This window comes from Lynx canadensis, chromosome A3 (genome assembly GCF_007474595.2).
Source record: "Lynx canadensis isolate LIC74 chromosome A3, mLynCan4.pri.v2, whole genome shotgun sequence".
NCBI classification, from domain to species: Eukaryota; Metazoa; Chordata; class Mammalia; order Carnivora; family Felidae; genus Lynx; species Lynx canadensis.
Genome location: NC_044305.1, coordinates 72,758,896 through 72,774,019, shown reverse-complemented (window position 1 = coordinate 72,774,019; position 15,124 = coordinate 72,758,896). Strand labels below are relative to the sequence as shown.

Genomic DNA, 15,124 nt, shown 5'->3' with positions numbered 1-15,124 from the left:
GTGCTTATGAGCGACAGGCTATTTAAATATTTCTCTTTTCTTTCACTTTTAAAGGAGAGATGCAGGAAGAGAAATAACAACCAAAAAACAAAACCCTGAGTCCAAAGAAAGTGAATGAATTTTGAAGTTGACAAATCTGTTCTAGTGTGGAATTTCAGGAGACTTCTGATGGGAAGGAAGTGTGAGTTTGGTCTGAAAGGCCTGTGCCAGGTGAGTCCAGGGAAACATAAGGTTAGTGTGTATAGAAACCAGGTTAAAAAAAATTAGTGCTGCAGCTGTGACTTAAAAACTGCTAGTGACAGCAGTGACCTGGACGGAGTAGCATTTGCTGAAAAAAGGCTAACATTTATAGCATTTGGTCAGACTTCAAGGTAGGTGAAGGCCAGGGAAGCCTCTTCTGGGGGAAATTCTGCAGCAAAAATTTTTTTCTTTAGAGTTAGAAGGAAAGAGAAAACCCCAAACCAGTATGCAGAGATAATTAATGTTTATGCAAATGAATCACTAAACCAAGAAAACAAGGGAAATAAAAGGAACAAAATGAATTTTAATGGACATGTGCTGAAGCATGCCAACAGACAACACATCACTAGAGACAAACATCAAAAGCAAATCATAGCGCTATGACCATACATGTGACTCGCCCCCCCCCCCCCCGCTCCCCACCCCCCCACATTGCTTCTCTTTAGCGATTAGTCCAGAGTGCTTTAGTGGCTGGGTACACCTGAGATCTTTAAATCAGGAGGTGAATGAGCATAAATGCAACGTGACAACTAGTAGCACAAGAAACACCTGATTGGTTTTCTAAGTGCATGAAGCAACACTATTTTCAAGTTCATTAACTTGAGTCTCTGCACCACAACTCAAAAGAATGAAAAGGCTTTTCTTTTTTCAATTATAATAAAAAATTTGTTCTGGCAAGCTACAAATTTAAAAATCTAGATAAAAATAGGCATGAGAACAAATGCCAAAAACATCATAGCATTCCTTCTCTGTGCTTACGTGGTTTCTTTTTTTTTCCTTTTTTTGTCTTCTAAATACAAAAAAGCATAAAATTGGGTGTTATTCCAGATGATATAAAATTTAAACATATATATATATATGAAACATCACATATATACATATAGATCAATGACACACAGAATTTGGAGCCAGAAACACACATCAGGGCTCCCTAATGACCAAAAGATAAAGCAGTAGTTTTTTCTAAAATGAATTTTGGTGTGTTTAAGGCAGAGACCCAATAATGGTGCACACTACCCCCAGAACATAAGAAGCTTGGCATCTATCTATATACCCATCTACAGTTACAAGTAGATAGATATGTACATAGAAATAAGGAAAAACAAACAAGATGCTATATGATGTTATCCTGACAAAAGAAAAAAAAAAAGACATGCATCATGAAATGAAAAGACAAATCAGACTTAACTCATGGAAAACACATATCAAAACAGGTTTCTGATTTCACTAACATCTAAATATGGCAAATGAGCAAGTGACTGTCTCACAAGGCTTTGATGTAGTATGGATTTGGTTCTGTTCTGTCTTTATCAGTATCAGGAAATCCCCTCTTTCATAAGCTTTTATTCCTAAGGAATAGAATTTATGTTAAAACATATTCAATCCCTGCTGGTGGTATGATAAATGCCATCCTAAAAGACTCCTTATTGGAGAACTCCACAAAAGGTCGTGAGAAAATGAAAAATAAATGAGAAGATCCGTATGAGACATACAACGAAATTTGTCTACACAGACATTAAAATTACTCCTGAAGCCAAGCGGTGTCCAACGGCTCCTAGGGGTGGTCCACCACATTCATGGTTCAAGTAATCAGGGTGAACCAGAAAGGCTTCTGTTCTGTTTGTTTGAAAAACTTAAACGGTCTGACACCCTGAAGTCATCAACTGAATGAAGAGGCCTGGAAGTCTGAGAGGCAGGCTTCCGAAACATGCTGAGAGCCACTGCCACCCGCCACATTGGGCGTCATGGTGGTGCCGACAGTGATCAAGACGTGGGGGGCGCGGCAGAGGTCAAAAGGCACTTCACTCCTGAGGCTGGCTGCGTTATTTGCTGCAAGTAAGCCTAGAAGTCTCAATTCAGGTCTTGGCAGAAAAAAATGAGAGGAATTCATTTGGAAAAATAAATAATCCAAGGGTCTCAAAATCATTTCAGATTCTGCACCTAAAATTAATAGCGCTTCCCAAGTAGATCCAACCACACCCCCCTTTTCTTCCTTGCTCATTTTCAATGAATAAAGGCATCCTTCATGGAATGTGACACAGGTGACTTACAGTTTTAATCTTAGTACTAAGAGTCTCCTTCCTCTTATCCCAGTCTTCCTAGTTCCTATTCAACTATTGCAGGTTAATAACATCTGTAAAGGGGGCTCTGTGTAGTGCAGTATTGCACCCTGTTAGTATAACTGGATGTGTCATACCTGTCGGATTCTAGTTTTCTTCTTCATTTTGCTGTAATCTCATTTAATTTCAATTACTCATGTAAGGCTTTCGCTGTAAAATCTTAATAAAGTAAAAAGCTCACAATAAATAAACAAAAAATTAAGAATGTTGCTTTAAGGCAACTGAGCATCCATCATTAAAAGACCCAAATAAACATGAATTAAATGCAAACAAATATGAAACCAAGGAAGCCTACGAATTAAGGAAAATTTTAACACTGTGGGTGAAGTGGAAGCCAAAAGGTCAAACCAACAGGATTTGGAAAGAGTGGTTCTTGACAAATGGTAGTGAACTTCACAGTCCAGACCACGGCTGGTCACTGGCTGTCCGTCTGCTATTAAAGTTTTTGTAGTTTTGGTAGGTTTGAGAGCGGTAACTAACCCGTGGAGATCCCTGTTCAGTCGGCAAACCGTTCTGGGAAACTTGCTCTCCTTTTGAGGTATCCCTGTTAGGTAAAGTGGGGAAGGAGGACAGAGGAGGGAAGGGAGGAGAGGGAGAAAAACAGAGGATGAGAGAGAAGAACGTCAGTCAACTTTATTATAGATTTTCTCTTAGAAAAACATACGCAACCCCCTTTTACATAACGTAATTTCTTTTTAAGAACTTCCCAAGTGTTCCAAACCAACTCTAGGTAGAGAATAAGACCACAGGCATGCTTTTTCTCCCCAATAAAGGCAGCATTCAGGGTTGGCATGGGGCTCTTACCACAACACAATAATTAGCTTTTCAGAAATAGACAATAATTTCTGTTCTTTACGTGAAGGACATTCAAAAAGTATCACCACATAATCACTGGCCTGAAATCTGGGTGGTTCACTCCATCCATTTAGTCACATGGAAATTCTGAGTGAGGGTGTGTTTGTGCGTGCATGTGCAGGCAGTTGAGTGAGCACTGTCCACGCTCCACTTTTGCCGCCTACACAGTAGCAATGTGACTGTGGATAAGTCCCTGTTCTCCAATGTCATCCTGGGGTGACTGCACGATTCTAAGTACTCTACAGAATTAAGAGGAAGGGCATGTGGCAAGGCCTAGCATAGCACAAGCTTAGAAAAGATGCTCTCCAAACCTCACTTGCCACTGAAACTAAGACTTGAGGAGGGCAGTCTGCCCATGACTCACCACTGCTGCTGGGACTCCATCTCCTCGGAAGCCTTCGTGCTCGGCTCGGGAGAGGGCGGCCGCCTCTTCCTCTCCTCTTCCTCTTGCTGTCTGCGCACTTCCAGTAACTCCAACTGAGAGAGAACACGATAATGTTCAGCAGAGCCCCAAACTTTGCTCCAATTAAGGAAAGCGTTCTAGAGGAACCCAGAAAGCCCTCCTGTCTGAGTTTTCCACACTGGATCACGCTGGACAACCAGAAACTCTAACATCCAGCAAGATGGCACTGGGATCACAGGATCTGCAGCTACAACCCCAAACTACTGCAAACAGAGATCTGCGTGACACACAGGCCTACTCCATGGGGTTTGCATGTCCCCTGGGACATGGGTTTAATTTCTAAACCAACTATGCAGCTTTCAACTTCATTTAGGAAGAAAGTACCTGAGCGTGAGCGTCCACGTTTACTTCCCATCAGAGCTCAAACACCAGACACAGAGCTACAATAAATCTCAAGGAGGCTTCTTGTGCTGTGGTAGGCATTTGTGTTCAGCTCAAACCCAAATAACACATAAACAAAAGCCACAGGGTAGTCTAATTGAAACTAAGCCATTCCATAAGCAGTATGTACGTACTAAAAGTATTCCGTTTGACACAAAGTATGCAGGTATGTTTTAAGTCCCCAGACCTGTAGAAACCAGGATCAGCTTTCTACCAGGAGTACAAGTGTCATAGGAGAGGAAATACCAGTGAGTAAGCCCTATTGTAAAGCTTTAATTTTAATGGTGACAGAAGAAACGATCAGGAATGGGGAGAATTTTCAATGGTTTGGGATCCAGCTATTACTTGACAGAAATTCTAATTCTGAAAACTTGAAGAAAACTCTAAGACTAACAAACTCACCTACAAAGCAAAGCTTTCATGAGATATAAGAAGAAAAACAGATCAAAAGAGAAAAGCAAAGCCCACTCAATCAATTCCCGGGCAGGTAGCTATCGTAAAAGTAATCACAAATCTAGGTATCCAGGAGTAACTTAGGGAGTAGTTGTCCTGGATAGTCTCCCAGGTCCTGGATCAAGAGAACAACCATTTCAGGAAGGTCCTCACTGTTTCTAAAAACAGAACAATAACATGAATTCTCTGGTCTAGGTGGTGAGCAGACAGAAGCAGCTGCCAATGGAAACCAACAAGCAAAGCACCCCCGGCATCCAGCAGTCACTTACCGTTGTTAGCCTTTCCAGGGCAGAGAACCTCTCGTCCCAGGTTGCTGCAGACTTTTCAAAAGCCTCGTGGCGCTTGATGAGCTTCTCCACCTCATCCACACTCTGGCCTATTTCTCGGCTGGATAGGTATGGCTCTTGTCCGAGCAGCCAGGCCTCGGCCACACTGGCGTCCCGTGAGAACTGGTGGACCTCCAAAACTGCACAGAGTACCAAGACTGAGTGCTGGCCAGCAGGGTGACCTGGCAATCAGGGAGGGCACTGCCCTCTGGTGGCAGCTGCCCACACAACCAGTCTATAGTCTAAATCTGCGCTGTCCAGCAAAAATGTAACGTGACCGACATATCCAACTTTAACTTTTCTAGTAGCCACATAAAAAAATAAACTGATGAAATTTAATAACAAGCAGGTCAAATTAAGAAGTATATTTTAGACAGCCTAATATATCAAACTAGTATCATTTCAACATATAAGCAGTATAAAAAAATTGAGAGATGGAACGTTTTTTCCTTACGCCTTTGATATCCAATGTACATTTTATACTTATAGCACCTCTCAATTTGGATCAGCTCCATTTCAAGCTCTCAAGAGTCACTTGTGGATGGTAGCTACCACATTGGACAGAGAATAGTGCAGGCCTAGAAGGTATGCTCTACTCACTCAGCCCTACACCAGTGAGACAAGCCTCAGAGCCCTGAAGGAATCCAGTCTACACACAAAGACTAGGCTGATGAAGCAGGCATTCATCAACCACCCTTTCTGGGATGGTAGTTATAAGTTTTATTTTGAGGGGCTGAGAGGGAGGAAAGGATATGGGGAGTACTCTGGAAAGTGGGACAATATGGGCTAAGGCTTCTGCTTTCCTCATTCTCAAAACATATAGACGAAATTCTCATCCAAAGAATGTTCAAGAGCAGGACTTCTTTTCCAAAAGAGGGCTCTAGCCCAAAGGGTAACGTGCCTTCATTTGGTATTTTATACACATTTTACAAAAGGCCTCCTGGGTTCTATTTCTAGTGAGCACCCTTGGTGTCTGAGAATGGGGTTCTAGTACATGAACAGAGCCCAGAGCCCCACACATGCAGAATGGCAAAGTATGGCAAATAATGCTTGAGCTGGGCTACCTTCAGTGTTCATACCTATTATTAAATGCTATTCCCAATACTCTATGTTATAAACTCTGTGGTAGCTCACATATTCCTTTATAAAATCAGATGAAAATTACAATCTACCTCAGAGGTTCACTTGAATAAATGCAGAAAAATATATAAAACACTTAAAATAATGCCTAGCTCACTGCAAAACCTTTATAGTTGGTTGCGTTTATTAAGTTACCAACCTTCTTCTAAGAACACCAGATATAAGAGGTAATCTGGCCAACTCTCTACCTTCTTGACTGCAGTAATAATTCCTCTTAAAGATAACTGGAGGAGGAAGGGACTTCAATCTGCACTCTTCTAGAGGGATACTGAGTTGTCATTTCCAGTCTGTTCCTAAAGAACACCCAAATCCCATTTACAACACTGAGATCAATCATGGGATAAACAGTAATAAATACACCCCAGGGAACAGGGAACTACTTAAAAATATTTAGCATGAAATGGTGAAATAAGGCATTAAAGAAGAAGTATTTAGAACTCCAGAAATCATTAAGTGATAACATCACATCAAATCAATTAAAACAGGAAACTAAACTTGCATGCTTTCAACGGACACCCAAAAAGAATGGAAAAATTAAGTATGTCCTTACTCAGTCTTAACCATTCCCATCGGTCTTCCCACTTGTCAATCATTTCTTTTCTCTTTTCCGTCAACTGCAATAGCTTTTCCTTGATCTTGAGAAAAGAAGGACAACAGGGACAGCTTAACAGATTGTACCACATCCTCCTAACCTCCCCTTGATGGGCCACTTCAAAGAAGAAAATACATTTTCTGTAGAGACCACTACTAAGCCAGGGAGTATCTAAGGACTACTCAGTTAATTTGTGTACTGGAGAGAAAAACATGACAATGTGCCTTCCAGAAGGGACTGAGACGAAGGCTGGGCTCCACCCAAAGCTGCTATCATGAGGAGGCCAACAATGCACTGAGCCCTCTCCAGATTCTGGAGCTCCGGAGGGTAAACACACTCAGGAAGAGGGGGACAGTGAGAGGTGCAAAGCCCTGACTTCTTTGAGAGAACAACCTAACCTTTCATCAAGTGGGTCACACATGCTGACTCATCATTTACCCCTGTATTACCATCATTCTAACTGGAATTAGCAACCTTCCACTAACAGCAAGCTGACCTAGAGGACATGTGACAGATAAGGAGTGGCACCCAGGGTGAGTACTGATGGAGGAGGTGACAGAGGATGGAACTCCAACCTGGGGCCCTCAGAAATTGTCTTCTGTGCCAGACTCATTGGCTCTGGGCCTAGAGTCTTCTTGTGTAACTATACCACACACACAGGAGAGCAGCAAGGAAGTTTGAAATACATGTAAGCATATCTATGTATGAATGCACATATATATTTCTCTGTGTGTGTGTACATGCATATACACATACATACACATTCACAAAAGAAAGTTATCGCATGTCTTAACACCAGCTGCACTCACCCCAGGGCCCTAAAGCAAACAGCCGTCCTACCTCCTCAGATGCATAGTGCTTCCTCGCCAGTAGGGATTTCCCAAGTTCAATGCAAGTTGTAAAGCTGTCATTACGAGCATCGATTTCAGCTTTGATACCTTGATGATTATTCATTAATAGTTCAACAGATGATACATCCCTAAAATTAGACAAATAATACCTCCTTTAGGAGATCAAGTTTTCCAAATAAATGTGCAGGTTTCAAAATACGTCATCAATTTCAAGGAACTGTTCACTAGCACAATATACAATGGTACAATATGACTTTCAGGTCTGATTTACAGTCTGAGCTTAGGCTGGGTCACTGAGTTAAAGCATAATAATGGACTAATTCAGGGCCAGTGATAAAACCTAACATTTAGAATAAGGTTTCTCTCATCTCTGTGTGTGTGAGCACCTGAGTAATTCAAAAAGGTTTCCAGGCAGGTGCCAGGAAAACCACTGGATTTCTGTTCAAACTTTTGTACCCTAATGGGTTAGTGCCAAAGGTTCAGGACATGTTCAGAGCAGCAGATATATCCTCTCCTAATTCAGAGACATAAAGAGGCACCCAGAGCTGGAACCAGCTTAGAAATCAACAACTGTAGAGCTGTGAGAACTTCTCATGGATCAAAACCTAAAGTCCTGATGTCCTGATCCGGGAAATACAGCTGCTTTTCTGTATACACACACACACACACACACACACACACACACACACACACACACACACACACACACAGTAATAAGAATATTTCTTCTCTATTACACTGGGGGGTGGGGCTGGCAGGGGTCAACTGGAGTTGTGCATGTACCTGCCTGTTCATCTATTAGCTTCTCTTCACTGCTTTGCATCAAACATGGCCAAAGAGAAGATCCCAAACAAATATTAAATAATCATCTCAAGATGCCATTTAAGCAGATGGTAAGGAATAAGAGACATCTTTTGTAACATGTATGAAAAGGGATAGAGTGGTTTTTAATCTAACAGATACAGAAAAAGAACTCAAAAAAAAGCCATCTCATTCCAATGATGAAGTAGAGCTAGTCATGCCCAAGGCATATGGCTGCTTGAAGCATGAGGCCCAGAGAGAGCAGGAAGGCAGCAGTGAGTGTGGAGCATGGGGATGGGGACATATAGAGGGCTTGAAAATACTGTGCCCTGTTTCCCTGGCAACTGTGTGCTAGAGACAGCTAAAGCAATGGAAGCTGTCCCAAACTGCCACCAATCCTGTTCTGGCCTTGAAGCTCTCCACAGAGGTCCCTGGTTCTCCTGAGAAGATCTCTCTCGAAATCACCTGGGGTCAGGAAGCCGGATCTCCTCCCACCCAGGAGGCCACGAAGGTTACCTTGGCTTCTCCTGGGCTTCAATCTGCCGGATGACGTCTTCCATCCACAGCATGAGGTCTCGTACCATGCTGAAGAAGCGGAACTTGTCCCCCGTGTCCACCAGCCGCACCCTGCGGCCCTCACAGGCATCCAGCAGGGCCTTCCAGGCTTCCAGGACCTCATTCTCCCGCTTCTGGATGTCGTCAGCCTTGTCACCCGCATAGGCTGCCTGTAGACGGGCCGCATCCTCCTGCAGCTGCCTGACCTGCAAAGCCACAGTGGGAAATGAGCCAGATCAGACAGGTGGGCCTTCTCTCCATTGCCCCACTGCTCCCTTCATGCACACCACATGCTGTTCTGCCTGCCCACTAATGGGACCACCAAGTCAAAACAGGGCCCCTGCATCCCAACAGGCTCACAATTTCACCCACATTGGAAAAATCAAGTTCACTATAAATGTACTGAACTAGATTATTGAGTTCAGCATAAACGGTGAGACAGTGAAATACTACAGGACTGTCTCTGGGCAGGACACCTTGGTTAGGTCTACTGGAGGTAGCCTGGGATGTAAAGACAGTACAGAAAGCACAAGGTACATACTCAAATATAGTAAAAAAAAAAAATTAGCATGTAATCTGTTCCTGCAGCGTACAGATGGTACTTTTATCATGAAACAGGAACTACCATGAAGAATTCACTTTGAAAACAAGTTTTCCATTATTATGTGATGTTGCTCATGAAAACAACGTATGAATTATCTGTAAGAGTGCTCACATGTGACAGTTCAACTTGAAAAACAAAAATACAGAATCTAACATAGCTCAAAAAATTGACCGATGCAGGGGCACCTGGGTGGCTCAGTGGGCTAAGAATCTGACTCTTGATTTTGGCTCAGGCCATGATCTCACAGTTTGTGAGATCAAGCCACACTGGGCTCTGTACTGACAGAGTGGAGCCTATTTGGGATTCTATCTCTCCCTTTCTCTTTGCCCCTATCCTGCTCACACTCTCTCCCTCTCAAAATTAATTAATTAAAAAAAAAAAAAGCTGACTGATGATGTCTAAGAAGGTGAGATTTTCACCAGCCATATTTCAATAAAAACTTTGCAGAACAAGAAATGCAAATGGGTATTAGGAAAAGATGCTCCATGGAGATACTAGAATTTGTCATCTATTAGTTGGCAAAAATTCAAGTCTGATGATGTCTCTGCCAGTGAGCTGATTCACGAATGATAGGACAACGGTCTACAGCTCCTGCAGAAGGCATGGGCAGTATGTATCAAAATTACAAACATAGGTACCTTCTGATACATGAGTCCACTTTGGGGAATTTATCCTGGATAGAGTTATGCACATTTAGGAAATGAAATATACATCATTCATTGTAGTAGTGTCTGCAAAAGCCTAAGACTGAAAATAAATGTTCATCAGTGAGAATCCGGTTGCATTAATAAGGCTCTTCCAGAGTCATGAAAAAGAATGAGTAAAGGCCCTACATACACATGAAAAGTGTTCCAGAATGATGGCTCTATCAAAAAAGCAAAGTGCAGACAGTGCACCTAATATCTACTTTCTATGTGATAAAGGGGGAAAACAAGGATCAGCTTTCACCTTCTTTTGAGGAGGGAATGGAATGGAGATAGGCTTTTACAAGAGAAAGTAGATTTTTCTCTTACACATCAGTAGTGCTGTACCGCATACAACATCTAATTAAAAATACATACATATGGGGGAATAGACATTCAATCTTTATTTACTGAGGCTATGTAATCAAAGTTCGCAGACAACTGTCATCCAGGACTGCAGGAGCCTTTAGAGGTCTGTGAGGGGAGTATGCTGGTAAGTATCACCTGGGGATGTATGTGGGGAGAAAAGGAGCAGGGATGGACAACACTGGGGCTTTCAGGGAGGAAGATACTGACCCGGACCACACAAAAGGACTTTAGGTGGTGGGAGGTTAAGGAAAACAAATTTCTACAAAAGATTCAGTGAAGTTTGTTTTCCCTGATGATCTGATTTTCATATCCTGACTTCTGCAAATCTACAATTATGGCTCAGGTATAATTCAAATTACAATGAGCAAGTTCCTAAGAAATTATTGAAAAGCTAATTTCCTATATGACTAACCAAATCTTTCCCTACAGTTAAAAAAGCCCAAACAAAAACCCAAAATCTTTTCCTGTGCCTCTGGTTGTTTTAAGACAAAACAATCCAAAACCAACCAAGCGAACAAAAAACAAGGTGGAGGAGGGATAGCAAAAGTGAAAATTCCCACACAAATGAACCACTGCTTTAAGAAGACACTGAAGACCACCACTGCATGCAAATGTCCTAAGGCTCCAGTGCAGAATGGAGTGGGCCGGTGTGAGGGTTAAAGGGCCAGGAAAGAAACACCAATGGCTTCTGGGAGCCTGCACCAAGTGCCTTCCCTCTATTCTGATTCTGTTACAATAAACTGGATTGGGTCGACATTTGCAGAAGGGGCATGCATACTATTAGAAATGCAAATGGCCTCATCCAGCAGGTATCGTGAGGTGGAGACTCTCAAGACTCAAGGGAGTGTACTCCTGTCCACCCTCAAGATGAGATGGGCACCCTCATCAGTCTGAGTCTCACAAGGTGAAGGGATTTAATGAAGAAAATAAGAGAGCAACTCCATCATCTCTGGGGTCTGCTGAAGTTCTAAAACTAAGTGATTTTTACAGGTACAGAGGAAAGACCTCCTGTTGGTAAGATGTGTTCTAGCTCTGCCTCTAGGGATCTCAGAGGTTCTCCCAGTCAGAGAACACTTACAGAGCTCTCACAGGGACGTATCTTTTGCAAACAACATCTCAATCCTCAAAGCATTAGGGAATGGAAGCCTAGAGAGGTAAATTAAACTTGCAGTGATACAGAGCAGCAGGCCCGGTTCAAACTGGCATCTGCCCCTCTACGGGGGGCCTTACTCCAAACACAGGTGAGACTGCATTGTTATGGATCCTCATTCATTCACGTGGTGCTCCAGGACCTCATGTGCAATGAAAGCCTCTGAATGTGACGCTGACAAGTTGTCACAGAGCTGGGGAGTCCTCCAGCTCTGAAGGAAAGATTGGAAACGCTTAAGGTACATGGTAGACCCTCCTAAATTCTGCTTCATACAGACCTTCGGCCACTCCATGTACCTATTTTCAAATAGTTCCTCAATACGTTCTATCTCCTTGGTGGAAAAGCTAAAGTCACTTAATATACATGGAGCCCCATGCACAACCCCAACTGTGATCTGTTTCTAGTAGGTGAGAAGACAATGGTGGTAAAGGTGGTTCCTCCAGAGAAAACCCCAAAGCAGACCAAAGAATGGTAAGGACAATGGCACTGGATAGGGGTCAAGCCCATAGTCAAATCTTGACCATGTGTTTTCAGAAATAAAGATTCACTGGTACGCAGTCATGCTCCTTCATTTTCGTATTGTCTAGAGCGGCCTATGCTACAATAGCCATGCTGAGTATTTGCAACAGGGACCACGCATCCCACAAAGCTGAAAATATTTACCATCTGCGCGTCTATGGAAGAAGTTAGCCGATCCATGCCCTGGATTACCAATGTGCTCTTAACAGACAAGAACAAAACTCCTAATCTACTCTGGGCTGGTATCTTTAATAGAACTGCCTTCTTTTTTAGAACTATGAAGTTTAGGAGAAAAAGATACAATTTATTTTTCATCTAAAAGTCAGAAGACTGAACAAGACACTGTGCAGAGATTAGAGAGGGAACTAAAGCATGATTATACTATAAGTTCTTACTGCTATACTGTTACCACTTTGTCAAACATCTTTTAAAGAAAGTCTTTGTGTTAGGCATTTCAGACAGGGGCAGTGGGGAGACCAGGCATATTAAAGCATTAGACTCTTGTTTTCCCTCTTTCCAGACGTATAACTCAGACCCTGATGGATGGAAAATAATAAGATATTATTTTAGAAATTATTCTGGGTGAATACACTAACATAGTACTAATTCTTGCTGAGAAGGTCTATAACTTGCAAATGTTTGCAGGTGCATCTGGTTTGTTTATTTTAATTGTGGGGATATTCACTTAATAATGTCTGTACATGTGTCAAACTGAGAATTTTATGGACTGAATTCTCCTAAATGGAGCATTATAACAATGTGTGTGTAGAGGTGTGTGTGTTTAATTTGGGCAATTCTTTGACGCATGTTTTGAGGAGCCAAGGAATGGAGAGAGATCCTCAGTGATGCACAAAGATGCTCCCCACCACCCATGGGCATCTCCCTAACCCACCTGAGTGCCCAGAGCCTGGATGTCATGCTCAAACGTGGTGTGCATTCTCTGTAAGGTCTCCACTGTGTTCTGATCTCTCCCAAGCTCCTCGGGGAGTTTCTTGTGTTTGTCCTGTATGCGCCCAAAGATCTCCTTGGCATCATGGTAAAACTTGTGCAGTTCATAAGAGGCGGCGAGAATCTGTGTTCTCGTGTCGATAAGCTCCAGGAGGTCAGCCCAGGCTTCGTTGAGCCCATCCTTCCACTCGGCGATGGTGGCGGCATCCGAATGACCAGAGTTGATGAGCTCATCTGCCATGTGATTGACTGTGTCCACACGCTCCTGTCCAATGTTCCCTGTGTCTCTGGCAAATTCCCGGAATCGTTCTTGTAACATCTGAAACAGGAATAAGCACGAAGAAAATCGGTAAGACTACTATGAACATTTTATTTCTTGATCACATGAATGTCCTTTGGAAAGAAACAATATGCGTGATGTCACAGGTCTTAGCTCTAAAACTCAAATCAGGCTTCCTTCCTGCCCTCTGTCACAGAGCAAGGCCCTGGCTCCATCTCCTTTCACTACTGGAGAAAGGCATGGAGAGGTCAGACAAGCTAAGTCAGAGTTTGCCTGGCAATAAAAAGCTGAGCTGGAACTAAACCCCGTGACCTCTGATCTGAGTCCAGGGTGTCCAATGTGCTCACAGATAAGGAGTCAAGCAAGCACCCCTGCCCAGTGCACCCTGCATGGCCACCCCTGCTCTGCCCAGGGTACTTGCCGTGACATGCTCGTAGTCCTGCCCCAACTCATGCGACCCTGCGACCACCTCCCTCTCAGCGATCCACTGCTCCAGGTCGTCCACCTCCCGGTTGAGCTGGAAGAGCCTGTGCCTCTCGTCCAGCTTGCCCCTCCGCTCTTCGGCCAGGTCTTTCAGACCCGCGTACAGCTTGTCCACTTTGGACTGCCGCATGCTGATGCGCTCACTGGAAATGGGGGTGGGAGGGGCAACAGGTAAAGGACCTTAAATGTCAAATTTTCTTCAGGGAGAAAACAAGTGAAGGGAAAATGCCAAGAAAACATCTTACATAAAATTTCTCAAAGGAAACTTCCGATTCACCTATTTGGCCTAAAAAATAAAACTCTGAAATTTGACGAGTAATGAAGAGCCAACACATAAAAAAAAAACAGTAATTAAGGCTGATGGCCATCCTGTGATGATGGGGGGAGGTGGCGAGGAGGAGAAACCCTAACTCTCTGCACTGCTGGCTGTTACGTCAGGATTTCCTTTGACATTACAAGTTAATGAAAAATCCAGGAGCTATCTTCCCCTCTCAAGAACCATGCTACTTAAGGGACAAAAGATAACCCTGTCTGGCACACACCTCCACCTTCTCTGGGGTGTATGCTCTCCCCTGCCACTCCTGTCAAGTGGGTCCTGGGAGTACTGCATCCCCCTCCCTCCAGCTCCCTGCCCCCCCCCCCCCCCATAACTGTCTTGTAACAGGAAATCAAAGAGACAAGGACTTCTTGATGCCGGTCCCTAGAGACTAGGAAGGCCACTTTCCTGGGACTTCTATCATGAATACATGAAGGACCCCCTACACCAGCACAGCCACCACTGACTACATCTTCAACCTGCCTTAGTTACCACACAAAGCCGATTCTCTTCCTGAGTTACGAAGGCAGTTACATAGCAAGCCTAAGATAACTGCCATTGAAGTCAACCTGTGAACATGGTATAAAATTGGCAAGTACCACACACATATCTTCTGTAATTTCCAACGTGCTTGAAGGACTTGACATGCAAGAGTGAGGATGCGGTATCATCCTGCTCTTTGTGGGAGCTCAATTATTTTACAGGTCTGTGCATTCTTGTTCACCGCTCCTGCTCAAACTCATCATCATTTTCCTAAACTGGATGACTTTCAACCCAAGGGTAGGTTTTGATAACTTGTATCTATGCAAATCAATTTGTAGTTTTGCCTCATGACACCAATAATTTTTCAAGAGGGCCTAGGCTCACAAGAGATATTTAAACCACAAGAGCAATTTCCTAATGTAATAGTTCACCCTTCCCATTCAGCACAGACCTGTTGGGTCTATTTTAAAAATGCTTCCCAAAGACCTACATCACCAGTTACTCAATGCTGT

General features: G+C 43.2%; 1 protein-coding gene across 6 annotated transcripts in view; it reads right to left on the bottom strand.

Annotated features, from left to right (window-relative positions):
• SPTBN1 (spectrin beta, non-erythrocytic 1) overlaps positions 1–15,124 on the bottom strand; it is a 200,220-nt gene that overhangs the window by 11,948 nt on the left and 173,148 nt on the right. For 4 of the 6 annotated variants that reach the window (XM_030310589.1, XM_032592641.1, XM_030310590.2 and 1 more), the window contains 8 exons: positions 13,752–13,956; positions 12,995–13,369; positions 8,739–8,983; positions 7,411–7,549; positions 6,529–6,613; positions 4,782–4,978; positions 3,580–3,692; positions 2,841–2,904 (listed from right to left, as the gene is read on the bottom strand). In XM_030310589.1, coding sequence (XP_030166449.1) covers positions 2,841–2,904; positions 3,580–3,692; positions 4,782–4,978; positions 6,529–6,613; positions 7,411–7,549; positions 8,739–8,983; positions 12,995–13,369; positions 13,752–13,956 — 1,423 coding nt within the window. The other 2 variants (XM_030310593.1, XM_030310592.2) reach the window with 2 other exon arrangements.